The following is a 27,934-nucleotide window of genomic DNA, read 5'->3' as shown; positions in this document are numbered from 1 at the left end:
ACGAATTTTTATTTTTATGTACTGATGATCCAGAGTATTGAAATTATACTTACTTATTGAATAAGGTGGATAAAAATCCTATATTTTAATTTGTGTGGATTTGGCAGACTGATATGTAATAGCAACTTCTGGCTCGTTTCCCTTATACACTTCTTAATAGGCGCCGAGACCAATTGTGACAGCTGATGGAGGTTCTGTTGAAATCCAACCAGCCTTTGGGTTGAATACTCAGCACTCATACAATTCACTTATCTCCTTGAACTACATTCTCCCTGAAAACCAGTTCAATAGGACAACAGTATTGTTTTTCTTTCTTTCTTTCTTTCTTTCTTTCTTTCTTTCTTGAATCCCATCAGTGAGACCATGGAAGCTTGGAGTTCGTAAACTCTCACATCAGCATCCATTCACTCGTACATACATTTTGTTGTGAATGCTTTCATTACATAACGAGGGTGCTATATTTCATATGTATATAACATTTGTGTTTAATGTTCATTGGGAATGGGTCTATTCACAACAGAAATCATCAATAAGGTGCAAAGAAATTCCCTCTTCAATCAACAAGAGAAAGTTTTTCTTTGGGATGATAAGATTTAAGAGAGCAAAATTACCAATGTTCAACAGCTACTTCATTCCAGTCTTGAACTATATCAAAACATGCACCGTCATGAGGAGAGACTCATCAGGAGTATAGCCATAATCGAAGTTCCTGAAGTACAGGATGGACAAATTAAGAAGTGAGAAAACTGGGCAAGTTGGAAAACCCTCTTCAGGGCTGCCGACAGTGGGGTTCGAACCCACTACCTCCCTGATGCAAGCTCTCAGCTGTACGCCCCTAACCACACGGCCACCTCGCCCGTTTCTTTGCTTTTCTATCTGCTCAGTTTCATTTTTATTTTATTTTACCACTTATTTTTATTGGCCGTTTGCTTTACATCACACTAACACAGATAGGTCTTACAGCGACGATGGGATAGGAAAGGACTAGGAGTGGGAAGGAAGCGGCCTTGGCCTTAATTAAGGTACAGCCCCAGTATTTGCCTGGTGTGAAAGTGGTAAAGTACGGAAAACCATCTTCAAGTCTGCTGATAGTGGGATTTGAACCCACTATCTCCCAAATACTGAATACTGGCCACATTTCAGCGACTGCAGCTATCGAGCTCGGTCCACTTTTATTATCTTCATCTTATGTATCTTCCCTTTTCCTACATTCATCCAGCTTTCTTCATATCCTACACTTCCTGTATCAGGACTGAAGATTTGTCAAGATGGTTCCTCAATTAATGTTGATATCCGCCCTCTTGATGAAGCTGGGAAGTAGAAACAAGCTCTGGGGCTGAGAAGAGATGGATGTGGAAGAACTGGGATTGTGAGAGCCTACCTGTTTGAAAACAGAGGTGTGGAATGTTATGGACACATGATGAGAATGGAAAAGGATAGAGTTCTGTAGCGAGTATTTATGGAGAAAAAAATAGGAGGAAGACAATGGCAAAGGCCCAGAAAGATATGGATGCAGATGGTGAAGGAAATTATAGAGAAGAGAGGAGTAAAAGTAGAAGAAATATTGGAGGAGGAAGAGAGTGTTGGAGAGATAGAAAACTGTGGAGGTCCTTGATTCACAACCCGACCCAGAAGACTGGAAATAGGAGATGATGATGAAGGTGTGGAGATTGTCCTTTTCTCCTCTTTCTGTGCTCCCATTTCCCACACTGACCTGTCTTTCTTGTTCCTCTGTGTATACACGACTTGATTTTACTCTGGAAATGAAAACTGTTGATAATGTAGAGGCAAACATAATTATATAAATTTGGTATTAGAGATAAAGAATAATAAGATACAAGTGGTGAAAAGGAATTATTTTTGGACATTCAGAACCTGAATAACTTTCATTGTAGAAAGCATTAAACCGAGCTAGATAGCTGCAGTCGCTTAAGTGCGGCCAGTATCCAGTAATCGGGAGATAGTGGGTTCGAGTCCCACTGTCGGCAGCCTTGAAGATGGTTTTCGGTGGTTTCCCACATTCACACCAGGCAAATGCCGGGGCTGTACCATAATTAAGGCCACGGGCGCTTTCTTCCAATTCCTAGGTCTTTCCTATCCCATCGTCGCCATAAGACCTATCTGTGTCAGTGCGACGTAAAGCAGAAAAGAAAGCATTAACTTCAAAACATTATTTGTAAAGATTTTATAGTCTTCATTTCTTGTTTCAGATCGCAGTGAAGTAATGCAGACTGCGGTGCTCTAGAAATTCATTATATTATTGAATACTCTTCTAAGGAGAGGTTCATCGAAGACACTGCTGCAAACTGCCAGCAATGTAAGTAAAATATTTATTTATATATTTAGTAATTAGGCAGGAATATAATGTGCATAGCTGTGCTTATCAGTTAGAACAGTCACTGAAACCCTGTGTGGGTTAATGTAACCCATTAGGATATGATTATTTAACATGAAAAAACTATGTTAATGCAATTATTTCTTTACATTTTAAGTTATGAATGTTTTTATTCCTGCTTTAAACAGAACCTTACTCTTGTAATGCACATCTGTCCATTAGTGATCCTAAGGGAGGAGAATTTGTGTTCAAATCCTGAAAGCGGATGCTTTTATAAGGTTCCTCCTTTGTCTTACAAATAGGATTGTCCTGTTTACACAGTGCGTTGTCGGATGTTTTATGAGCCACTGTCTTCTCCACTATCAAGGAGAAATAAATGATGAGACACCTCACTTATTAGCATTTATCATCATGCCAAAATCATGATACAAGAATGATAAAAGGCATTGTGTGTACTAGATGATCAGTTTTATAGAGCAATGCATGCCTTGGGCAGCAACTATTAGATAGATCCAGGCATAAGTAGCACGACAGGATATCTTTCCAGTTTTTTAAGAAAAATGAAATTCCACATTTGATCAAGTCATTGCTACAGAACTTTGTTATTATTGACCCATGTAGATAAACATAATTGGTTTTGGGCAATATTTTAAATTAATTTACAGTCTTGTAGAGCTGCGCTGAATGGCTCAGGCAGTTAAGGTGTTGGCTTTCTGAACCCAAGTTGGCAGGTTCAATACTGGTTCAGTCTGATGGTATTTGAAGGTGTTAAAATACGTTGCCCCGTGTAGGTGGATTTACCTGCTCGTGTTTACTGTTGGAGTTCACATGTGTTCGGGATTTGAAAGTAGTGTCATAACCATATAAATAGGATGACTATTATATTCTTACCCTAATTTTGTTGTGGGAGTGTTAAAAATTGGTGAATGACCATAATTTGACCATAATTGTTATTTAGGATTTAGTGGAATATTGTATAGGTGAACATTTCTTAATATATAAGGTAAGCTCCTCTGCTGTTAACGTTTCAGTTTTTTTTTTTTTTTTTTTTTTTCCACCTGGTGTGAACACCCAGCTAATTTGTTCATGACATGGTACTGGTCTTAAATACCGGTACTTAATTGTCAGAATACAGGCAAGAGTTAATGCAAATAGAAGGGGTTGTAGGGAATAGCAATTTTTCTAGTTTCTATATCTTAATTTTTATATGAAAATTGTGTTTATTTGGTTGTTTGATTGGAACATTTTTTCGTTCTGATCAACAGTAAGTTGGAGCTGAGGAGCAACGGCTTCTACTTGTTCCCTTTTACTATTATATCGGGTTGTTCACCTGCCTCTTGCGATCTAGTTTTATGCAACCTGCCGTGTTTATTACAATTCTGAAATACATCGCTCCCTCTTCCCTAAACCAGGGTAACAAGGTGTGGTTATGGGCTAGGAAAGAGTAGGAATCATGAGAGCCACTATTCATTCATTATGAGTACGCTGAATGAACCCATAAGACTAGCACAGATACGAGTTCGGCCCCGCGGTGTAGGGGGCAACGCATCCGCCTATCACCCAGCGGCCCCGGGTTCGATTCCCGGCCGGGTCAGAGGTTGTTAATTGTAAAGGATCAATATCCCTGGCCTGGGGACTAGGTGTTTGTGTCGTCCTTAATGTTCCTTTCCTCACATTCAACACTTTACACTTCCACAATTTCCAAATACACACAGGTTCATAACATGGTGCAAAGTAGGGGCAAAAATCTTCTTAGATCAACGCTCCAAATAAATAGCATTAAAAAAAAAAAAAAAAAAAGCACAGATATGTTCTTTGCGCGCGCGCACACACACACACACACACACACACACACACACACACACACAGAGTTCCCAGCATATACTATACCTGCTCCTGATTTGGGTGTGCATCTGCTGTTGTAAAGTACATGTTCTTCATATCTGTGCTCATACGGGTTTGTTTGAGGTACCCGTAACCACACATCTCGTTATATTACCCCGGTTTAGGGAAAGGGACTGATGTATTTCGGAATTGTAGTAAAAGCGGTAGGATGCATAAAACTAGATTTCAAGGAGCATAACAACTTCTGGATTGTCACTGTGACCTTGTTGTTGACTTCTGTTCTGCTGAACACGGATCTGGCCAAGATTTAAGATATATAGTTAGGTGCCCTGAAACAAGATTAACTTTGTTCTTTATCGATAATTTGGAAGTAAGGTAATAGGAAAGGAAGAGGGAATATTGAAGTAAATGGAAGACCATTAGAAGTTGTGTAAAGCTTCAGATATTTGGGGAGTATACTTACAGAAGATGGAGGAACTGGGACATCCCAGCCAAATGCAAGAAAATACTGCATTCAGTGTATTACACACCAATTTTGACTTACGCGGCAGGCACATGGACAGCAACAAAAAGTGATGAAAGCGGAACCCAACAAGCTGAGATGAAATTCCTTAGAGGAATAATTGGGAAGACACGAAGGAATAAAATAAGAAACATAGAAATCAGAGAGAGATTGGATTCCCTAAACTACAAGACAAGATAGAGACCAGTAAGCTGAAATGGTTGGGACACGTGGTGAGAATGGAAGAGAATAGAATTCCAAAGTAAGTATTTACCGACAAGATAACCGGAGGAAGAATAGGGCCCAGAAATAGGTGGATGGATACGGTGAAAGAGAGTATAGAGAAGTATTGGAGGAAGGAAGGAAGTGATGGAAACTGAAGAAAAGAAGAATGAAAAAGAGACATGTGCGTGAAATGAGATCAAGTAGTCGAGGATAATGGTTAAGGAATCTAGTGTACTCTGGTGTCAAACTAAGTTCAGTGCTGCCTTTCTGAGCCCAGGTTGGTGTGTTTGATAACTGTTGAATTCAGTCATACCTGAAGGTACTTAATCATGCCAGTCTTGTGTCAGGTTTACCAGCATGTAACTTTCTGCAGGATAAAATTTGGGACATAAAAAAACAAATAACATTATTGTTCTTTGTTATTCGCTAATCGGCCAACTAGGGATCACGGTAAGTTTCATTATACAGTACATTGTGATGTTTATTCAATTTTCTTGTGATCGAGTAGGTTTTCATTAGATCACTGTGTCGAGCACAGCGTTCGTCCGACCACTTTGCACCAGTTGTCCTCATCTCGGAAGTCCCAAAAGTCACTATGCTTGTTCTGAAAAGGTCTCGTTTGTGTACGTCTTCTGGTCATAGGCCCACTTATTTGAGGTCTTTCTTGACGTTATTGTACCAGGGATTTGTTTATTTGGTTTTGAGTCCATCTGTCGTAGGTAACCGTAGGAGCAAGGTAGTAATTACGTTGTAGGCTACTCTGTTGAACCAGTCCCGTTGTGTGGGTGTAGAGCGCCATATGGTGACTATAGCCTAGTGAAAGAACTAGCACTACTTACATCAATCAGATAAGAAGGAATCCAATAATATATTGTGACAGCAAGAACAGATAACAGTGCACTTACAGAATAAACTGCCAGCTGTGTCATTTTACTGTATAGCAAAAAAAAAAAAAGTGACACCCGGGGCCTATTCCACAAAAGTATGGTCTTGTACATTACAAGGTACTAGTGTGGGTTCTTGTAATGTATGGAGTTGTACATTTCTGTTCCACAAAAGATTGATAGACTCTTGTATATTACTAGTGAATTGTTACAAGTTTTACAAGTGACAACATATCAATAAACATACTACGTCATAGCATGAATCAGCTGTTTATCTTCATATTCCTTTCTTTGAAGTAGGTTATGCTTGCCTCATTAATCTTAATATCGTATTTTAAGTAAAGTTATGTAGCAAAGATTCAAAGAACTCTAATATTTCTGTGAATTTCTCAATGCTACAATGTTATTTTTCAGTTTATTTCTTTGATGATAGGAAATTACTCCATTATTATCACCCATTCTGTTCTTCCACGATCCTCGCATATGTTCCACGATAGTCTGACATACCCACCTTGGTCTGTCATTTGGAATCGGATGCCGCTAATGACGACATTCGGCCGCCAAACTTAATTGTTACAAAATTGCACACACTGCATGAATTGTTAAAATGGTGTCAAGGAAAGGAAGTTATTCATTTTGAAGGAAATAGAAAGAAGGAAAGATATTCATTTCGGTGCATTCAGCGAGAGTCTGAAAAAACAAGACAAAATAAAGGGTTGGATGGAAATATTTGATTTGGAAAAGCTCATGGAGCTTTTGAGGGGGAAAAGTTGGATTAATGATTGGAATTACTTGGAATTAATGATTCCAGGAATGTCCTTCTTTCAGGTCAAGGAACAATTTGAGGAAATTTTATATCATTTATTGCAGCTACCACAGAATGTATTGACCTACAGACCAAAGATTTTGCCATCCCATGCATATGTGCAATACCATGGTACTGACCAAAATTTCCTAGCCAAAGCAGTGTTGTTAGTAGGCCTAACTGTTGTTTAGCAGAGAGAGATTTATTTCTGTTCGTAGGATGTTTCAACCTATGATAAATATCCATCAAAAGTTTTTCCACTTGTATTGTGCTTAACCTAAAACTCTCATTGTATTCAAATAGTGTTAAACTGGAAGTTTATTCTTTCCCTATACAGACGGTAGTTTTCATTTTCATTACCATCACTATCACTTCTGCTAGACCACATATTTATCAAAATGTATCTGAAATAAGTATATTTAAATAGTACTAGTATATATATATATATATATATTATTGTCCTTTCACTGGTAGGGAATCGTTCCCAATTCACTAGTAAATTACAAGTACTAGTACTTTTGTGGAACATACCTATAAAAATTCACTGGTAATTTGTATGTATGGAGTAGTAAAGTACAACTGTAGAAAATTCTTTTGTGGAACAGAAACTCTGGCATTTGTACTAGTTACTAGAGAATTTACTTGTAATGTACAAGACCATACTTTTGTGGAATAGGCCCCTGAAGAGAGAAAATGTACTATGGTTGTATAAACCTCTGTCACTATCTCTGTTTTTCAACTGGTGCATGTTTCCTCCTGGCCACATGTACTTCAGTCACTTATAGTAGGATAATGTACATTTTAGAACGAAAAACATTCATATAATACGTTTATGCAACACAAAAACACTTTCTAAATCATATCAATGGGCCATATTCAGCCTTGAGAAATAATTGAAAGTCAATAAGTCTCCTAAAATGAAAATCTACAATCTGTTTCCAGTCATTTGACCAGGTCAGGAATGGAATGAATGAAGCCCCATCTAGCGGCGAGGATAGGAAAAATGTGCTGGCTGCCGAAGCCTATCGCACTCCTCTGGGGCAGTGATAAGTGACTGACAGATGAAATGTTAATGGAGAGTGTTGCTGGAATGAAAGATGACAAAGAAAACCGGAGTACTCCGAGAAAAACCTGTCCTGCCTCCGCTTTGTCCAGCACAAATCTCACATGGAGTGACCAAGATTTGAACCACAATATCCAGCGGTGAGAGGTCAGCGCACTGCTGCCTGAGCCATGGAGGCTTGAAGTTTCGTAAAATAGAAAATTATAAAATATTTGGCTCAAGGGTGGATATTTGAAAAAGTAAATATTTACCTTTCAGGTTTACCTACTGATTACAAGTAAAATAGATTATATTCAGTAAGACAAATTGAACGCATTTTGTGAGGTAGATGACAAGAAGGTATAAAACTCAATTTTTTTTAACAACTAATAACTAGATGTTGCCCAGTACACGAAACTTTTCAAATATACATGTATGTCAAAGGATTTTTCCCACTGTCTAATACTTATTTTAATTTTTGTAGGTAGGTTTTATGCATATACAAACATGTGTCAGCTTAAATTCTAGCTAAACATTACTAGAACATGTTTGATTCCATTTTGGAATCTTCAGCTTTAAAGAAAGGAAAAAAAAAAGTATAGTAAATACAAATATTGGCACATATAAATAATGAAAACATTATGAAGTTAAAATGCTCTTTAGAGAATTAAAACACTGAATACATCTTTGTTCATATTGATAAACTAGTTTGTTGCGGCATTAGTCTTTAAAAGGAAAGAGGTTCTTCTTACTTATAAATATAAAAATGTGGTTGATATTATACAATGTACATTCCATCAACTTGAATTGTAAATAATATCAACCGCATTTTTGTATTTAGAAGAACAAAAGACTAACGCCAGAACAAACTATCTTATCAATATGAGTGACATGTGTTCAGTGTTTTAATTCTCTATGGAAGAGCACTTTAACTTCATTATCATCTTTAGTGTTTTCATTATTTTATACGTGCCAATATTTGTATTTACTAATATGTTTTTTTTAAAAGCTGAAGATGTTCCAAAATGGAATGAAACATGTTCTAGTAATGTTTAGCTAGAATTTAAGCTGACACATTTTTGTATATGCATAAAAATAAGTATTGGACAGTGAGAAAAATCCTTTGACCTTAGTTGTTAAAGCCAATACGGGATAAAAAATGAGATTTATAAATTGTACATGTCGAGATGGTAGGATGTTCTAGCAGAGAAAGGTTAGTTGGTCCACATGTCACTCATAACTATTATAGAAGTGGTTCCTCAGAATATCAGTTGAATCCTTTACAGACATCAAGGCTACCATGTTCATAACTTTAGTTTTACAATCTAAACAGCTTACAGAACTGTACAAAGGCTGTTATTGTGCCTTTAGCTTTGATCATAAGCCCCACTTTTTCTACAGATGTTACCTCGTGGATTTCTTTATCGTGAGGAATTGTGTGGGTTTGTTGACATCCTACTTTTCTTTATGGACATCTAACACGATGGCCATCTGAAGAGAAGTTGCCTGGATGTGGGGTAAGGGATGAAAGGGGGAAACATGGGTGCTGCGCCTGACAAACATCTGTTCCGTCCGCGGTGATTCATTAGAATTGAGGTGCTGTTGTGAAGTTTCAGAGTGGTGGTGCAATTGTGCTTCAGTCACACATTTACTGTAAGTACTGTATAATGAACAGTTTACTTGCACTGTTTATCACAACTAATGTTTGTAGCTTAGTGTATTCCAATCCATTGAACAGTGCCAGTTCATATTCTTCCTCATATGTTGTACTTTGTGTTGATGTTAATCAACTATAATGGTTTGAATATGGTGAAAGCAGGGTGGGGTGAGGCTTAACCATGTTTACAGGCACCCAAGACATGTGCAAGGGTTTCTGTCTCACTCTGCCAACGGCGGCAGTGGTTTTCTGTCTTGGGACCTGAGCCCTGACTGGATGTCCTGGGACCGACTGTTTCAATTTTTGTATGTTGCTTATTAATGGGAGGTATTATTGGCAAGGTTTCTGAGAGAAATGAAAAGTAAAACATCAATATTATATATTATTACAAATACATTCCATATGGAATGGCTTAAAAATAACTTACTACATGTTATAATATTATAATATGAATAGAGAATAGGGTATTTGAAAATAGGTCTAACTGACATATTTTTGATTTTCACTTTTTATTTGTTGATTTTTCTGGTCTTAACTGAGAGAGGCATCTGTGTTTTTAAAGAACAAGCTAATACATGGCTCAGAACACAGTGTGAATTGCATCTATAAATTCTGGGCATTTCAAGAAGGGCTCCATTATTCTAATAGGACCATTGTTGAACTACATGATTTTGTAATAGAGGCATTTATAAACTCAATGAATACCACAGTTTCGTAGGATTGGTATTTTGGAACTTGCACAGTAATTGAGTGTTGAAAATAAGCAGTATTATTTACAGCTTAAATCAGATAAAATGCAAGCACCAGTCGACATTAGAGGGTGTGAATATGAATATGAGGTGAATATGATTGGCAAAGGTATGCGATTCCTTTCTGAAGTTGGAACTTCAATAGTAAGTTGTTTTAGTAAATATTTTGTGTAAGGTTTGAAAAAGTATCTGATTTTTGAGTTAGAAAAGTGACTTATTTACAAAGCATATTAATCCTCTTTCCAGTGAAAGTTTCAAATATTAGGGTTCTGCTCCATTTTGGAGGGGGGACAGGTTTCCTTTTGTCTTTCCTTTACAAAAAGGAATTCTGAAGTCTGGCCCTTCTTGAAATACCTTACTCAAATGCGGAAGGCAGTGACTTGGCCTGGCAAGAATATGATCCTTAGCTTATACACAGAAAAGACATAACTCTGTTATGAATTTTATCACCTCCGGGTGTTGTCCGTCAGTTTTCTTAGAATCTTACTTAACTTCTCTACTCAAGAATTCATTACTGTGCAGTATGCTGTTCAAAATGAGTAATGCTTGATTAATAGATAATTATTTATTTTGGAAACCGCTTTGTTGATTGTTATATTTGGTAAATTTAGTTGTCATAATAGTATCGAGAAAAAGATCTTCTGCTCGACAAAGAGTAGGGGATGACATTGCACTGTACCGTAGCATCTCCCGTATATCCTGGTGGACAAGCACAAAAAACCCGATGGTTACGTGCCGTGCATTTAGCACCAACCCCACACTGTCGGTCACACAGATTAACACACTCATAGGTCCTCTGGTCACAGATCTGGTCTCCTCTGCACTCGTCATCTAGCTGGCACTCTCCTTTACGGCAGTAGTAAAGTGCATCGCCCACATATCCAGCAGGGCAGGTGCATACTGGACGATCATTGCCTGTGTTATCATAGCCTGGCTGACAGATGGCATTTCCTCCACAAGGATTAGGGTCGCATAGATCTTCTGCAACACAGAACAGAAAGGATTCACAGGAGGTAAGGTCTAGACTCAAGTAAGACTCAGTCATTTGGAACCCTGGGACTGCAAAGAACATCACTCTTATTGAGAACGTTCAAAACAAATTTCTAAAATTCATGGCATAAAATCTCGGGTAACTACCCAACATTGATAAATTATTAAAAAATGGTCTGGGAGCATAGTGCAAATAGCTTGCACCACAGATGACCTTGAAAAGATGTGGTGTTCCCTGTACATAATAGCTATACAATATTAATTAACCAGATACAAGTTGTTTCAGTAAAAAAGTGGACTGAAAGATGTTTTATCATTGTTATTTTCTGGGTTATTTTCAGCTAAATTGTACATGTATTTATCCTAATACCAATATAGTTGGTCTGTTATTGGGCATTATAAATTTTCCAGCTAACTCACTCGTAGTTGTCAGCGTTTTTCCCCAGTGTGCTAAGTTGGGCTCATCAGTTGGTAAATAACACACCTACCAAGACGCATGGCTAGTGCATACCGTGAAGGCCCCTGCTAAGGCTACTTGGAGCCACTGGCAGTACCAATGCACCATGAAAGACCTTGTCTCATTTTAAAAATTGGTGCCTGCATGGCCACCAGATCAGGTTCCCTATTGGAATCAACATCTATATCATCATGTATATTTATCCAAAAAACCATAATAATGATAAGACATGTTGAAGCCAATATCTCCTTCAGCTGTCTTCTAAGATTCTAGGTTCCCTATCTCAAAATGTTTGGTAAAGCTTCCCATATTTCCTATTTAATATTTGCATGCTTTTACTGAAACTGTCTGTATATTGTGATCAGTCTTTTTCTATAAACTGTCTTCGAAAACTGTAAAATTAGTTAGCGGGACGGACGAATTATCAATATTATTATTATTATTATTATTATTATTATTATTATTATTGTTGTTGTTATGATTATTATTATTATTATTATTATTATTATTATTATTATTATTATTATTTATTTATTTACATATTTTACGCCTGCATTGGAGCACTTAAATCAATACATTGGAGTTAATTTCTTCTTTTTCTTTTCCCAGAACTTTCTCATCCTCTCCGACCTGGAAGCCCTTTGTGTGTCCGATATAGTATTTTGTTTCCGTTCAACTGTTTTTAGTTTGAGACTTATGCTTTTGTTCTTCAAAATCTTCTTCTTTTTCTGTCTTTGATTTGTTGCCGAGTTATACCCAATTCTTCCAAATCATCCTGAACTTCTTTGAACCAATTATTATTGATTTTATTTTTCAAAAAGTAATCAAATAGTTGTTTCAATATCCTGGTGTCTGATAATCTTGATATGTGGCAGAAAAAGGAAATTCTTCTTTTACGCATTGTAGATATTATTGATTCACATTCACGATAGACAATGTTGTTAGGTAACAATCTCCACTGTCCATCAACTTCGTGTTTTTTATTAATAATTGTTCTAAGAATTCTTCTATCAGTTTTCTGTAATTTGTCTGTTGTAGATTTTACATTTAATTTGAATAAAATTTAACTAGCATATGTTGCCTCTGGTTTAACTATGGAATTATAGTGTTTCAGCTTAGCATTTGTCGAAAGAGATTTATTTTAATAGGTTGGTCAGGTAAGTCTTCCTGCTTGTTTAAATTTAGTTGTTCTGTGTTCTATTGCTTCTTTTTCATTTGTGTTCCATGTTATTATTTCCCCAAGATATTTGAATTTCTGAACAATTTTAATCTCTTTATTACTGTTCAGTTGAATAACTGGTAAATCAACTTTAAAAGTTGGCATCATTTCTGTTTTTTCAAATGAAATTTGTAATCCCAATTTTTTTTTTTTTTTGCTATAATTTCTAGTTGTTCAATTTGAAATTTAGCCTCTTCAATTGTATTTGCAAGTAATGCTAAATCGTCTGCAAAAGCAAGGCAGTTGAGTTTAATATTTCTACTGATCTTGATGGTTGGCATTTCTTGTTCCATTCACGCTTAACTTTCTCCAATGCACAATTAAATAACAATGGTGAAAGTCCGTCTCCTTGTCAAAGTCCAGTTCTTATAGTGTATGATTCTGATAATTCACCTCTAAATTTAACTTTTGCCTTCATATTTTTAAAAGTCATACTAATGAGGTTAACAAGTTTTTGGTGTAAGCCAAATTCTTTAAGGCTTTTTAATAATGATTCACGATGAATACTGTCGTATGCTTTTTTAAAATCTACAAACGTAATGACTAGACCCTTACTTCGAACTCTTTGGTGCTTCATTATCCATTTTAAACTAATGATTTGATCTGGACATCTTCTACCTGGTTCTACCTGATGGGAAACCACGGAAAACCATTTTCAAGGTTGCCGACAGTGGGGTTCGAACCCACTATCTCCCGGGTGCGAGCTCACAGCTGCACACTCCTAACCGCACAGCCAACTCGCCCGGTCCACTTCCTCTAAAAAGTACTCTAGATGTTCATCTATGCAACCCATTTGTGGGGCATACAACTGAAATTGATCTTTCATGCCATTTTCAAACGGGAGTCTCATCACCATCATCCTACTGCTGACGCATTGAGTATATTCCACATATTCTTGGATTTCTTTTCTAAGTATGATGGGCACTCCATTTTTTGCCTCAGGTCCTCTGCTGTAATACAGTCTGTATCCTTCTTTCAGAGGAATCTCTCCCATAGCCCTCTTCTTGGTCTCTCACAGTCCAAGTATGGCTATATCTTTTTCTTTCATGAAGTCAACCAGTTCTTCTGTCTTTCCCATCAGTGTCAGAACATTTGCTGTCGCAATCTTGATGTAGTTTGGTGCTGGTTGCCCACTTCTCATAGTTCCCCCAAAACCCGAAGAGCTACGCGTTGCTTTTAGCAGGGGATGCCATAACCTTTTCCGAGGCACCATATCTGCTTTATCCATATTGTTATGATGGGCTCGCCACACCCAAAGGAGTTTTATACCTACTGCCAGGTTCAAAATTAGGCCGCCCCTAACATGGAGACAGACGCTACGGGTTTGCCCCTTCCACCATCTCCACCATACCGACGTCCACCTTCTCCGTTGGAGATGCCGTTGAAGTCTTCACTCGTAACCCTGAGTGAGAACGATACCAGATGTTACACACCAAGTCAGTGTACTCTGGGACTCACACAGACAGCCCTACTTGCTACCACCCTTCCAAATTTACAATAAAGCAGAAATACAAATATTTCTGGGATGCACACCCATTTCCACCCACAATAAGCACTGTGTCATTTTGACTTAACATTTTCCATCCCACGTCCGAGCAACTGATTTCAAATGTCACACTCCCGTCCAGTCCCGAGTTTAGTCTATCGTTTGACAGTACCCTGTGAATAATAATAATAATAATAATAATAATAATAATAATAATAATAATAATAATGATGGCACATGGTCTGCAGAGAGGCCTGGTGCAGGTCCTTGAGTTTACATCCATAGGCAACCTGCATGTCTCTTTGTGAACAAAATCCTTGTAATAGTAATTGGATCATGGCTGAGAAGTGATATTCAGGATGAAGACATTTTTTCATAGACCTGGAGTGTTTATCACAGAGACAGGTTATGAACAATAGGAAGGGGAGTATTCACATTGGTGAAAGAAGAATTGTAGGCTACGAAAAAGTTAAGAACCGGGCGAGTCGGCCGTGCGGTTAGGGACGCGGAGCTGTGAGCTTTCATCCAGGAGACAGTGGGTTCGAACCCCACTGTCGGCAGCCCTGAAGATGGTTTTCCGTGGTTTCCCATTTTCACACTAGGCAAATGCTGGAAAGGCCATGGCTGCTTCCTTCCCACACCTGGCCCTTTCCTATCCCATTGTTGCCATAAGACCTATCTGTGTAGTGTGACGTAAAGCAAATGGTACAAATTTAAAAAAAAAAAAATTAAAAAAATGAATGATGAGAAACATGAAATACTAGGCGTGAGACTTATCTCTAAAGATAACAGGCAACTTAATGTTTTTTGGGGTGCACAGATCTAGCAAGGCTGGCGCTGACGTGGAATTATTTGATAAGATAAGATTGAGATGGAAGGACACAATCCAATGTAGTATTATAGAAAGAAACCTGGACTGGGACACAGTGTGGAGGAGGAGTGGTGGAAAGACTGAAGAAAGTGGAGAGGAACCATATTTGCCCCTACCCGACTACAGCTGGATAAAGGGAAATGATGATGATGTAAATTTGAAAATATCTCCAAGTTATAACTCATTACAGTAACTCCTAAAATATTCTTCCGCGATTTAAGCACTGATTATGAGTTATTTTCCTCCGAGAACAACACAAAGACTATCTATATATTTAGAAAAGTGGGAAGAGATATATTCATGGCATAACCATTCTTATAAATGCAAAGCAAACCATTTTTAACTAGGAATTTCGTATTCCTGTCTTAGACACTTGGCACTTTGTAGTGAGAATCATTTGTCATACAGTCATACATCCCAATTGATAGTTGAACTCTTCTCACATTGAGATCAGGATGCATCAGCTGGAACAACACTGTATATTCAGTCAGCCTGACAGCAGTAGCGAATGATGGTAAGAGGTCAGGGCTTTTTGCTGGTTACCAGAAAGTTATTCCCAGGTACTTTTGTGCGTAATTACTAGAGTCCGGAAGTTGGGTAAAATGCCTTCTTTGTCTGGATGGATGTTTTGAAGTATCACACAGAGACAAACATGTTTCCGTACATTTGGGAATGTTAGGACCAGTTATTACTTCACCTTTTCCTCCTATTTTAGCTTCCGTAGCCTATTTGATAGCTTAATGCCTTTTTTTAGTTGTGGGTATTTTCTGCTGTTATTTATGTATCAAAATTAATCGGCGGAAAGATAACACATATAATTCTAATGTAGGTACTGTATTAATAATAAAGAAAATTTTCATTTTATCTTCATAGGTAAAAAGTAACATTTACATAAATTATGTTTTCATATTACACAAAACTCTACTGAAAACTCCACAAGCCAAATGGTCAAGAGATTACCACGTCCTGTCCTTGTTACGTAAAATTAAGTGCTGGTGGTGATTATTGTTTTGAGAGGAAGAACAACTTGGTTATAACACTGATCAGAAGGAAAATGAATAGGTCCAATACTTCAGAAAATGAAGGTATCGGCAAAATGAAGAGAAGGACCACGAAGAGCGTGACAGTGAAAGAAATCCTTGAGTCTCACAAATCTAATTCCATTGGGGTCAGGAAAAACAAGAGTTAACCAAGCAAGGTTCAGACAGGAAAGGTGAGAGGGAGGAACCTGACAAAAGTAAGTGGAAGCAATGCCAGACTCAGCTAGGGGAACCACGGTCGCCAACCCACACTCCCAAGTTGAGAGGTCCTGGTCCTTTTTTTTTTTTTTCAATTTGCTTCATGTTGCACGGACACAGATAGGTCTTATGGCGATGATGGGATAGGAAATAGCTAGGAGTGGGAAGGAAGCAACCGTGGCCTTAAGGTACAGCCCCAGCATTTGCCTGGTGTGAAAATGGGAAACCACGGTAAACCGTCTTCAGGGCAGACGACAATGGGGTTCGAACACACTATCTTCCGAATGCAAGCTCACAGCTGTGCGGCCTTAACCGCATGGCCAACTTGCCTGGTCATTTAATTTTTAGACTATAGTAAAATAATTGGCAAATTTCATGTCATATAGAATTTCAGTTGCTAAAGTTGGCTTTAAAATTCCTTTAAAATTGGGATTTCTAACCCAGTGTTTGTGAAATACAGTAGATCTGAGTGCCTCAGCTGCATATAACAGCATCTAATCCTTCCTCAGAATCTGGGATGGCCAGATGCCTTTCATTGGTCAGAGTTTCTAACACACTCCATGCAGTCTTGAAATGAAATCCAGGTTATTCAAGTTCTCTGTCTATTTACAAGATCTTTTGTGGTGAGCAGAAGAGCCCTTGAAAAATATTTCCCCCAGCTAGTTTTATCTTTTAAATTATGCGCCGGTGACTTCCTGCGATGTTGAACATTCCTTCTCAGCCTACAAGACTTTTTTATCTGATCATTGCCAACATATTGAAATGGAAAACATGGAGAAGTACTTGGCTACACGCTGCGCATCACGATGAAAAAAGTTACCATACTATTTGTGTTTCTTAATAGTGGTTTAAGGACAGATTCTGTATTAACTTTATTTAGTAACATTTATTTGTGTCATTTTCAGGGCATAAAGGCAATAGAAAATTAGCTATAACAATACATTGTGTATTTTTTAATATCTGAAGTATTTCGATTATGTCTTTAATTTGTTATTGAATAATGTCAGAATTAGGAAACGGTAGTCTATATAAATTATCTAAAGCAACAACGATACTTTGCCATAAAATATGGAGGTATTTAAAACAGTTTAGTTTTGTCATACCTTAACCATAAGTAATCATAAAAGGAATATACAGAAATTTTTGTAAATTTAGTGCAGTAATACTATTACATATTTTATGAATATTATTCACTTATATTTATATTTTTATGTACATATTTTGCACTTTGATTTTGCTGTCAGGATGATTATAGAGAAGTACTGGAAGAAAGGAAGAGAAATCATCTTTGTCTTCTCGGATCTCAAAAAGGCTTGTAACACAGCATGCCTAGGGACAGGATCTGGGATTGTCCATCAAGAAGAAACGTTCCAGACTCTCTTATCAGAAAAGTGAAAATGCTGTATACCCATTGTCAGAGCTGTGTCCAAATAGCGAGTGGATATTCAGATTGGTTTGTTACTTCTAAGGGAGTGCAACAAGGCAATTACATGTTATTACATAAAAACCCGGGCTGTAGTAATTAGAACTCAAAACAGTGATGCTATCAGGCAGCAAGGTGTACAAACAACCAGTGGGCATACGATACAAAGTTCCACAATTTACCATTCATCCTTCTTAGGAAACAAACAGTTAAGGTTTTGTTTTACATAGTCAAACAAACTGCTTACAACATTGATAATCTCTTGTGTACATTCTGCATTGCAAACAACACAAAGGTGAAAAAAGACCCTTCTTTAGAATTTATTTACATGTTTCCACCCACTATACGTCCATTGCACATACTTACGTTTAGTGAAAGGTCGACAGTACTGAAAGGGATTGCCCGTCATATTCCTGGGGCAGCTACATACAGCTACTTCTCCACGCACTCTGCAGTTGGCATTCTGACCACACGCTCCTTTGCAGGGATCCATACACTTTCCATAAAAACATGTAGGTTTACTCGTTGGACATTCACTGTGCGTGTAACATTCAGGTCGGCAGTTGCCGTAGGGATTGCCAATGTAGCCCTGCAAATGATAAAGTACACCAACTTTTTAATGATCCCTTGGACTAGTTTTCATATGAGGTGTTGAAACTTATTTGGAGATCCACCAGCTTTATACACTTTAAGGTTGGATCATTGTGGTGAAGAAACTTAAGGGTGGACAGTTATGAATGCACATTGAAATGATGTTGAAACTATTATTATATTTCTCACTGTATCTGTCATAATATTAAATAAAAATTCACAAATGTTCAGTGTTACCAATTTAGCCATTCTATAGCTAGATCTGGCTATTTCGAAAAGTAATTTGCTACAAAAATTTGAGTTTAGCTGTTAGCTACATTTTTAGCTATAAATTTTCGTTATGTGAGCTGATTTGGCTATTTTCCGTTTTGATGCTTTTCTTTAGTTATTAATGGATTTTTGTAAATATTCATGGCAAATGACACACGAGTCGTACTGCATATTCAACTTATAGGCAACCTTTGACGAAATGGTCCAATGGTTATTAATTAAATCACTCACTACACGCTGGTTTCAGGACTACATTGCATCATAACAGGCTATCAACCAGTCCATGACCTGATTTCCATCGGTTGGCTTCGTGGTTGACTGAGAGTCTCATATTCAGATTGAGACAACGTTTAAACCATTGCAGCTGCTAAATTAGTGAAATGTATGACTGAAAATGACAGTGTAATATAATTTAATGCCTCTGAAAGTATACTCAAGAAGTGAATATAAAGAACCACCTAATCGATACTTTATTTTATGCCTCAGGCAAAATTGAATATATATTAACACTTACGGAACATGTTTCGACCACTTAGTGGTCATCTTCAGCTGTATAAGGAAAAAACTAAGATGAAAAAACATTAGGAAAATAAGCACAAGTGATACTCTTAGGTTATAATGAAAAAATTGCTGTGTTGACTGTTAGGTAAAAGTTCTTTGGTGACTCCTTTGTTATAAAATGGGAGTCACCTGATCAGGACATCTTGCCTCTCGTTCTTATTTGGAAAAGATGTTTATTCTGCGCTGTCCAGATGGTCTGTCTTTGAGCGCGACCTAGTGTAGTAGTGATGTGACACAGTCTGACAGTTCGTGCAATACTCTGGAGAGAAGGAAAGTAGAGTTCTGTCGTCATCTAATATATCATGTGAGGGAGGAGGAAGATTAGGCTGTGCTTCTGCGATGTCGTGTTTGATTATATCTCTTGTCCGTCTTTTCTGTTTCCTGTCTACCCATTCCAAGTATTTACTGATATGCTCGTATAAGATGTTTTTTTGCTCGTTGTTTTCGTTAAGATTCTGTTCACCGTTTTCTAATTTATCAAGAACGATGTGGATGTTTTCCAGGTTGTTCATTAGATTTCCTTTCTTGATCATACAGATGATTTGAAGGTCCTGACTGATATTAGTGAATTTGTGGTTAGTCTCTTTCATATGAGTTCCCATGGCAGAGAGTCTTCTGTATTTTTCTGCATTGACGTGTTCTTGATATCTAATTAAGAAGTTCCTTCCTGATTGTCCCACGTAAGTATACGCAACATTATAAAAAAGAGTAGGAATCTCTGGCGGAATTTAAAAGGTGGCTTCAATCTCTCTAATGACAAAACTAAAGCATGTTGCAAATATTGTAAGTATGAAATAAAATCCAAGTTGTTTGATTTAAGATGGTGTGCACAACATGATAAACATAAAAGAGCGGCCAATCGCGTCTGTCAGCACCAATGAACAATAAGCTTCCACACTACAAGCTCATTAGGCAGAGGCTAAAATAGCATTGTTTGTGTCAGAACATTGTGCTCTACTCGCTAGTGACCACTTGTCAGAGTTCATCTAGCCTTTTTTAAGGTATTTTAGTCATTCTTAGCTACATTTTTTATACAGTTTAGCTACTTTTTTGTGTTTATAAGATGGCAACACTGCAAAATGTTACTATGTGAAATAAAAGCCTTTCTGATTCAGTGAATTACAGTTAATTGGCTTTAGACTTCTCATTTATTCTAAGTACTTTGTTTTAATTCTGTAATTTTTCAAGGCCTTATTGAAACACATCACTATGGGTACACACACATATGACGTATTTGTATCACTGCCTCCTAACTTCTACCACACACTAAACCTATTCATAGTTATATAAAACTCTAGAATATTTATGTTTGATAAATATTTTTATACTGATTATTTAAAATTGAATTACTAAAAAAATACACATTTTAAACAACATTGTTGTTTAGAAATAGCCCAATTCAGAAGTGTCATTAAAAATTATAAGAGTTTTACTCTTTTAGTACAGTCATAAATAGGTGTGCATAATTTCATACAGTTCACATGATGATGTATCTAAAAGTGGAAGAAGTGAGTTTGCTGGGAACTGCAGTTTAAGTTTGTATTTCACTCACCACTGTCTCAGAATGGGGCTTATATTAATTTCTTTGTGAATTCACTTATATATTTTTATTCAGGGAGGTGTCCTTTCCAACTTAAGAGTTAAAAAAGAAAAAGTTGATATTTTGTCCTGTTCATGACCATCACACTTGAAAGATTTTAGCGAGGGAGCACGAGGCGAATAGACATCATAGCCTTTAAACCCGACTTAAAAACCGGCTACATACTACTTAACAAAGGAAATTTAATTTGTCCTGCTATTCAATACATATCTCAATCTTTTAGATGGAGTAATATTAATCAAACATGTTTCGGCTCATTTGAGCCATCTTCAGTGAAAAAAGTTACAAACTACACAATTAGTGTTAAAAGAATATGTTAAAACACAGTGAAAAAGAGTGTGAAAACAAGTGAGACATGATGAAATTAAAACAATAATTGGTTATGGCAAGGTTGAGAACCTCCTAGTAAGAAGTGTAGTGTGTTACATTAAAAACTGGAACAAAATCATCAATACTAAAATTTAAGATGACTGTCTTCATTGAGTCACAATCTGAAATACTCAAGAGGGCAACGAAAATCAAGAACATATTTGATAGAAAAACAAATGCCAGGTATAATGTGTGAGACTCATAGTGGAAAGTAATAAATTTTGAACTTCACTGACGGTTTCCACTACAAGTCACACACATTATACCTGGCATTTGTTTTCCTCTTAAATGCATCCTCAATTTTCATTGCCCTTTTGACTATTTGAGATTGTGACTCATTGAAGACAAACAATCATCTTGAATTTCAGTATTGTGATTTTGCCCTCGTTTTTTATGTAACACACTGCACTTCTTTCACTAAGAGGTTTACAACCTCTCCATACGCACTTACTGTTTTAATTTCATCATGTTTCACTTGTTTTCACACACTTTTTTGTTGTATTTTAACATTAATTATGTAGTTTCCTTAACTTTTTTCACCGAAGATGGCTCAGATGAGCTGAGACATGTTTGATTAATACAGTATTACTCCATCTAAAAGATGGTAGATGGAGGTATGTAGTGAATAGGAGGACAAATTAAATTTCCTTTGTAAAGCGGAAACCGTCAATACAGAATGATTTTATTATCTTGTAACGGCTACATACTACACTAGAGCCAGATGTGAGGTTCGAACTGAATTCAGACCAGCCACAGTTGGTTGACAATGAGAAGGATATCAACGAACATACAGTGCCTTACTATAAAAACAAGTACAACCTTGAATGTATTGAGGTAATTGGCTTGATGGTGGGTGCTCATGGAATGATACTGAGCCTTTTTATAAAGAGCTGTAAAATGCTAAGTATCCCTAATATTACCTTAAAAGATATTGCAATTTCAGCATTTATGGGATCTGTTGCAATTTAACATGATCACTTACATGCTACATAATAATGTGTTATTGTCCTTAATTTCTTCTACTACTGTATTTTCCAATATTTTATCAGCTATTGTATAACCATATTTTGTGTCTTTGTCCCTGTGGCAGCCTTGATAATTTTGAGAAAGCTAATAAAATAAAGAAATATCCTGGCTTACGCATACACTATAGGTTAAATATGTAGGTGAAATTATATGGCTTTTCTACTTACTTCTGGACATGAGCAAATGGCTCGATGGTCCTTAGGCTGACAGCGTGCACCCTTGCCACAAGCGTCTTGGGTACATACAGATCTGCAGCGATAGTTCTGGCAGGACTGATCCTGTCGGCACTCACTGTCCGACTCGCACTCGGGAACACACCCTCTAATTGCAGATCCTTTGAAACCTGCAAGCAATGAATCAGATCGTAACTGTGCTTACAAAAGGGTTACAAGGAAGTATATTAGACAAGATGTGTACTTTTTTCATCACAAGAGGTGAGGAACGCTTTTATTGTAAAGTTCAGTTTGGTGACACTAAAATTGCTCATAGTTTAGGTAAAAGCAAGGACAAATTGTCCCCACTATTACACCCTGGCATGTTATAAAATTCCTTGTACTTGCGGCAAGGTATACATTGGCCAAACATGTCGGTCAATTGGGACTTGCCTCAAGGAACACCAAAGAAATATCCGTCTCAACCAGCCTGATGAGTTAGCAATATCTAAGCAAGCCCTATCATTGGTTCATGATGTCGTGTTCCAAGATGTTCTAGCTCTTACCCATACTAAACGCTACAGGTCTAGAATTATACAGGAAGCTGTGGAAATACGTAAAAATGCTAACAATTTCAACAGGGACACTGGCTATCAATTAAGTAGTTCATGGTTGCCAGCCATTAAGGATTTACGAAAGTAGTTCTCTTCCCTGTCCTTTCTGTAATATTTCATTTCATTGTTTTCCAAATTCGTTCGTCATCACCAGTTGGTTCATTCGAAGCTATGAGTTATGTCATATTGGAGCTCAATGTTGTCATCAGCTCCTGCTTGGAGCACTGCACCAGCATACAGCAAGCCATGTGGTGAAGAACAAGTGTACCACTACAGTCCTCCAACGGTAAAATATTCTTAAATTCAAATCCTCATTATCATAAGAAGACTTCCTCGTGAACAGTCGAGATTTTCTTCTGAAGACTTGGAGCAAAGATCTCTGTGAAGTGTAAAGAGTTTCACCTTGTTTTCTTGACATGGCATAAGCCCAAAAGCCCATATCATGTCTAAAAGTACGGGCCGCGAAAGCATCAATGTTGACATTGTATTAACTTTCAAAGCTATGTTACTATTGTCAACCTTATCTAACATCACTTCAGTACTCATATATTCAATGACATGATTAAGCATGCCTGGAAGGAAGCTATTTCCAGTTGAATGTGATACCTTTGCTTCTGGTAATGTTATCTGAAAAATTGAAGATTTGAGTTGTTGTTCTCCCACAATGTGAGCACTATCAAGAACCACTTAAGATTGGCTCTTCTGATCCAAAAGAGTATTCCGTCTGCTTCTGTATCCGGGCCACTGAAATGCCTTTCTTCCTTCAGGTGGTGTCAAATATGCAGGATGATCTTCACACTCTTTGATGTGCCTGTACATTGTCTCTCCTTCAGTTTCTCACCAACAGCAATGTTTCCAGAGGATCCTTGCAAGTGCTCATTGTACACATGATAGGTCAGAGGAGCACCTGCAGACCATCGCAGCGTTGGCTTCTCTGTGGTGTGGCTTTGCTAATTGTGCTTCTTGTGCTGAAGAATACAAACTAAGGATTCAACAGAGTTTGCTGAAGGGTGAAGTAACCAACGTTAATGAAGAGTGGAAGGCCTTCAAAGACAGCTTTGTGGGAGAAGCCAAACACCTATCTGGAGTTCTATCAAAAGAATAAAGGAGACACCACGGTGGAATGATAGAGTGAAAGCAGCGGTGAAAGAAAGAAACCAAATAAAGAAGGCAATGGACAAGGAAAAACAAAAACAGGGACAAGAACGAAATGAACAAGAAATACAAAGACTTCAAAGAGTATACAGGAACAAGAAACTTGCTGTAAAAAACATTGTAAGGGAAGAAAAAGAGAAGAAATGGAATGAGTTTGCAGACAAACTGGAAGAGGACAGTAGAGGAAATATGAAATTGCTATACAGAGTAGTGAAAAACAAGTGAAGGGATCAAAAGACCATAAAAGCAATAGAACGTGATGATGGAACTCTGGCGCAAGAAGAGGGAGAAATTAAACAAGAACTCAAGATCTATTTTGAAAAGCTACTGAATGGAGATACAGAAAACATAACAACGAATAGAGGAGAGCCAAGTCGAGAACCACAACTGAACCATCAATTACATGGCTTGAGGTTGAAGATGTGCTCAAGAGCATGAAGAAACGAAAGGCAGTGGACATAGATGAACTAAGTGCAGATATGCTGAAAGCAACAGGAATTCCAGGAATCCAATGGCTCTACAGACAGCTTAACAAGATATGGGAGGAAAATACTACTCCTGAGGACTGGAAGATGGGCATCATTGTACCTCTGTTCAAGAAATCGGAGATATTGTTGAACCAATTTTGGAAGAAGAGCAGTATGGTTTCAGACCAGGAAGGTCAACTACAGACCTTATATTTGCAATTAGGATGCTAATGGAAAAATACTGGGAGAAGAACAAGCCTTTATTTCTAATATTTTGGGACATTGAGAAAGCATACGACAGTGTACCAAGGGAAAGAATTTGGCAACGCATGAAAGAACTTCAAGTGCGAAACAGCCTCATAGACAAAGTGAAAATGTTGTATAGTGGGAATAGAAGTTGTATTCAAGTAGGATGTGGTTTGTCGGACTGGTTTGAAACAAAGAGAGGAGTGCAGCAGGGCAGCTCATTGTCACCATTTCTATTTATTATTGTGATGGATGTAGTAATGAAATCTATTAAAAGGAAAGAACATGGAGATATCAAAAGCCTTCACATTTGCAGATGATGTTGTGATCTGGAGTGACTCAGAAGAGGAATTGGGAGAGAGAATGCAAAGCTGGAATGAGGAGTTTAAGAAATTTGGTTTAAACATCAGCAGGACCAAGATGGTGGTGATGAAAGTGTGTAGGGAAGGAGCAGAATCAATAGTCATGTTAAATGAAGCCCAACTGGACAGCGTTCCAGTTTTCAGATACTTGGTTAGCATTCTATCAAATGACAACGTAGCAAAACATGAGGTGAACAATCAAATCAATAAGGCAACACAATTTTACCACCAGGTAAGACACCTGCTGTGGGATGAGCAAATACCCATGAAAACAAAAATGACATTGTACAAGTCCTATTATACACCAATTCTTACATACAGTCTCGAAACCACAACACTGACCAGTAGAGATAATTCCAAACTTCAGGCAGCTGAAATGAAATTCCTATGCACTATGATCCAGAAAACCAGGAAAGACAATATTAAGGAATGAGAAAATTAGAGAAGAAGTAGGAATAGATGATTCTCTACTCAATAAGATTCAGATATCAAGACTGAAGTAGTTTGGTCACATGAAGAGGATGCCAGTAAACAGAACTCCAAGGAAGGAATTTGACAGAAAAGTAGAAGGAAGACGACTCTTGGGAAAGCCACGAAGGAAGTGGATAGATTTAGTTAAGAACGATGTACTGCTGAGAGGTCATGATTGGGACAAGTTGGTGGAGGAAGAATGGTACAAAGACAGGATGAGATGAAGAAGGCTCATATACCACACCCGGGAAACTGGAGATGGTTTAGGATGATGATGATAATGCCTTCAAAACCCAGCTCTGGGAACCATGCATGAGAGCAGATCTCTTGACCATATGTTGCACAAGGTACCTGACAGTGATTGCCATTTCATCCAGCCATCTTTGATGCAGTGTTTGATATGGTTCATACCTGCCAACTTTCCTAATTTAGGTGGGAGACTCCCGATTATTTGACAGTTTTTCCCGCCTCACGATTTTAGCTTATTTTTTGTGAACTTCAAACATTTGTTTTCAATCCTACCATTTCAGCTTTGTACACCAGTGGCTGGATGTCCTTCGTTCATTGGCTGCATTCAAATGAAATATTGGCATTTATTAATACAAGAAATGCACGCAAATATGCAATATTTATTGAAACCTGTATATTGCGACACATATATCGATTGTCAATCTTGTTTTTGTGTGCAATGTTTCTGTTCGTTCACAACAGTCTAGTCAATTCTAGAGACTAATTGCTAGATTTTGGATTCTTTTTTAGTAATTTAGTGACAGAATTTCAATGATAGCGACTAGTGACTTTTCTAGAGATTTTAGGAACCATTTGGAGACAATTCTGGTGAATTATAATTTATTCCTTGATAAAAATTGCATTGCACTTCACATATTCAATATATTGATGTATGCATTTGCTAAGTAATGGTATCTAAGTACATGACTGACTGTGGAGCATGAGTTCATAGTATTTTCGGAAGGCTTATCACAGACCGATCATCTCACTTGCATACTTCCTGTGAGGGAATATGTGTGTAATTTTTAGCTTTGTAGCCTCGTATAACAACAGTCAGGTTTTGAGACAATAAGTGTTATAATATACCATAGCACTCCTCTACTGCGCAAGACATGTAGAATAAGCAGTTTTGACAAATTGCATCTCCTGATTTCTCTTGATTTTTTGTTTTATAAAGTTGGCAGGTATGATTGTTGATGGTGGCATCAGCAAACAGAGGTTCAATACTTGAGCCTGTTCATAGACAGTTACCACTAGTTACGAAGGCAGTGTTGTGCAGACCAAGTAGCAGGGCATCTATTCCCTCTTTGTACAGCTGATCCTGAGTTAGTTTCTCTCCAGCATTCTAAGGCCTCTTTGACCTATCCAGAGAATTTGTGATGCCATGAATAATTACGTGTATAATATTTCTTTATTATAGATTTTTGAATATCTGTAATTACCCCTATGTGCAGCTGGAATTAAACACTGTTTTAACACTGAAAATTATTTGTGAACCCTGGGGCAATCTGCACCTCTTCTGTGTGCTCTACTTTCTGCATTTTACTTATCTACCCTTCCCTTGATTACTAACTAGATTTTAGCACAAGAGACAATATATATATCTTTAATAAATAGGAGAATAGGAGATAGTTACCTGGTAAGCATGAACAAGTAGGGACATTTCTGACGACATCACAGTTTGTGTTGGGTCCACAGGGGCTTGGATTGCACAGTTCATCTATAACAGTTTTAAAAAATCTCATAAATGACTAATCTACATGCCTCAGTGCTGCAGACTAGATCAGAATTTCACTGTGTAAACAAGCTTTGACACCTGGAAAGAAGGAAAGACAGGTAAAAAATAATATAGTAAAATTAGTAACTTTTTATATCATAAATTTCTGTTTTAAAAAACACATATACTGGAATTAGTGAGGAATTACTGTAATAATGAACACTTGTAGAGAAATGAGGTAATCCACCTAATCATAATCAATACAATATAAAATTAGTACTTCAATTTATTTGAATCACGGTACTAATTTCGGCCTATTGATATTAGGCCATCAACCAACTGTAAGGTCTTACAACACTTAAAAACTAATTGACCATATATATAACAAAAATAGATAGCATAATACTTGAAAATAGCTCTGACTGTAGGATTCAGAATCCACTGAAATTCTTATGAACTGTTGGTATAATTCAATAAATACTGCATTTTGTTATCATTTAATTTTATTTATTTTTTTTTTTTGCTATGGGCTTTACGTCGCACCGACACAGATAGGTCTTATGGCGACGATGGGATAGGAAAGGCCTAGGAGTTGG

The 27,934-nt window shown here is 37.3% G+C and overlaps 2 protein-coding genes across 2 annotated transcripts in view; one reads left to right on the top strand and one right to left on the bottom strand.

Annotated features, from left to right (window-relative positions):
* Nucleotides 1-27,934, top strand: part of LOC136885883 (myotubularin-related protein 3) — a 339,670-nt gene that overhangs the window by 5,142 nt on the left and 306,594 nt on the right. Inside the window, exon 2 of the mRNA XM_067158568.2 lies at nt 2,211-2,317. The gene's annotated coding sequence lies outside the window, so the exon portion shown is untranslated. The remainder of the gene's footprint in view (nt 1-2,210; nt 2,318-27,934) is intronic.
* The window catches only part of LOC136886432 (adhesive plaque matrix protein 2), a 90,331-nt gene continuing 72,056 nt past the window's right edge, over nt 9,660-27,934 (bottom strand). Inside the window, exons 5-8 of the mRNA XM_067159206.2 lie at nt 27,258-27,341; nt 22,313-22,488; nt 18,095-18,317; nt 9,660-11,025 (exon numbers count right to left, since the gene is read on the bottom strand). Coding sequence (XP_067015307.2) covers nt 10,652-11,025; nt 18,095-18,317; nt 22,313-22,488; nt 27,258-27,341 — 857 coding nt within the window. The 3' untranslated portion in view covers nt 9,660-10,651. The remainder of the gene's footprint in view (nt 11,026-18,094; nt 18,318-22,312; nt 22,489-27,257; nt 27,342-27,934) is intronic.

The sequence above is a fragment of the Anabrus simplex genome, chromosome X, assembly GCF_040414725.1.
Source record: "Anabrus simplex isolate iqAnaSimp1 chromosome X, ASM4041472v1, whole genome shotgun sequence".
In the NCBI taxonomy this organism is placed as follows: Eukaryota; Metazoa; Arthropoda; class Insecta; order Orthoptera; family Tettigoniidae; genus Anabrus; species Anabrus simplex.
Note: the sequence above shows the minus strand (reverse complement) of the source record. Positions and strands in the feature narration are given on the sequence as shown.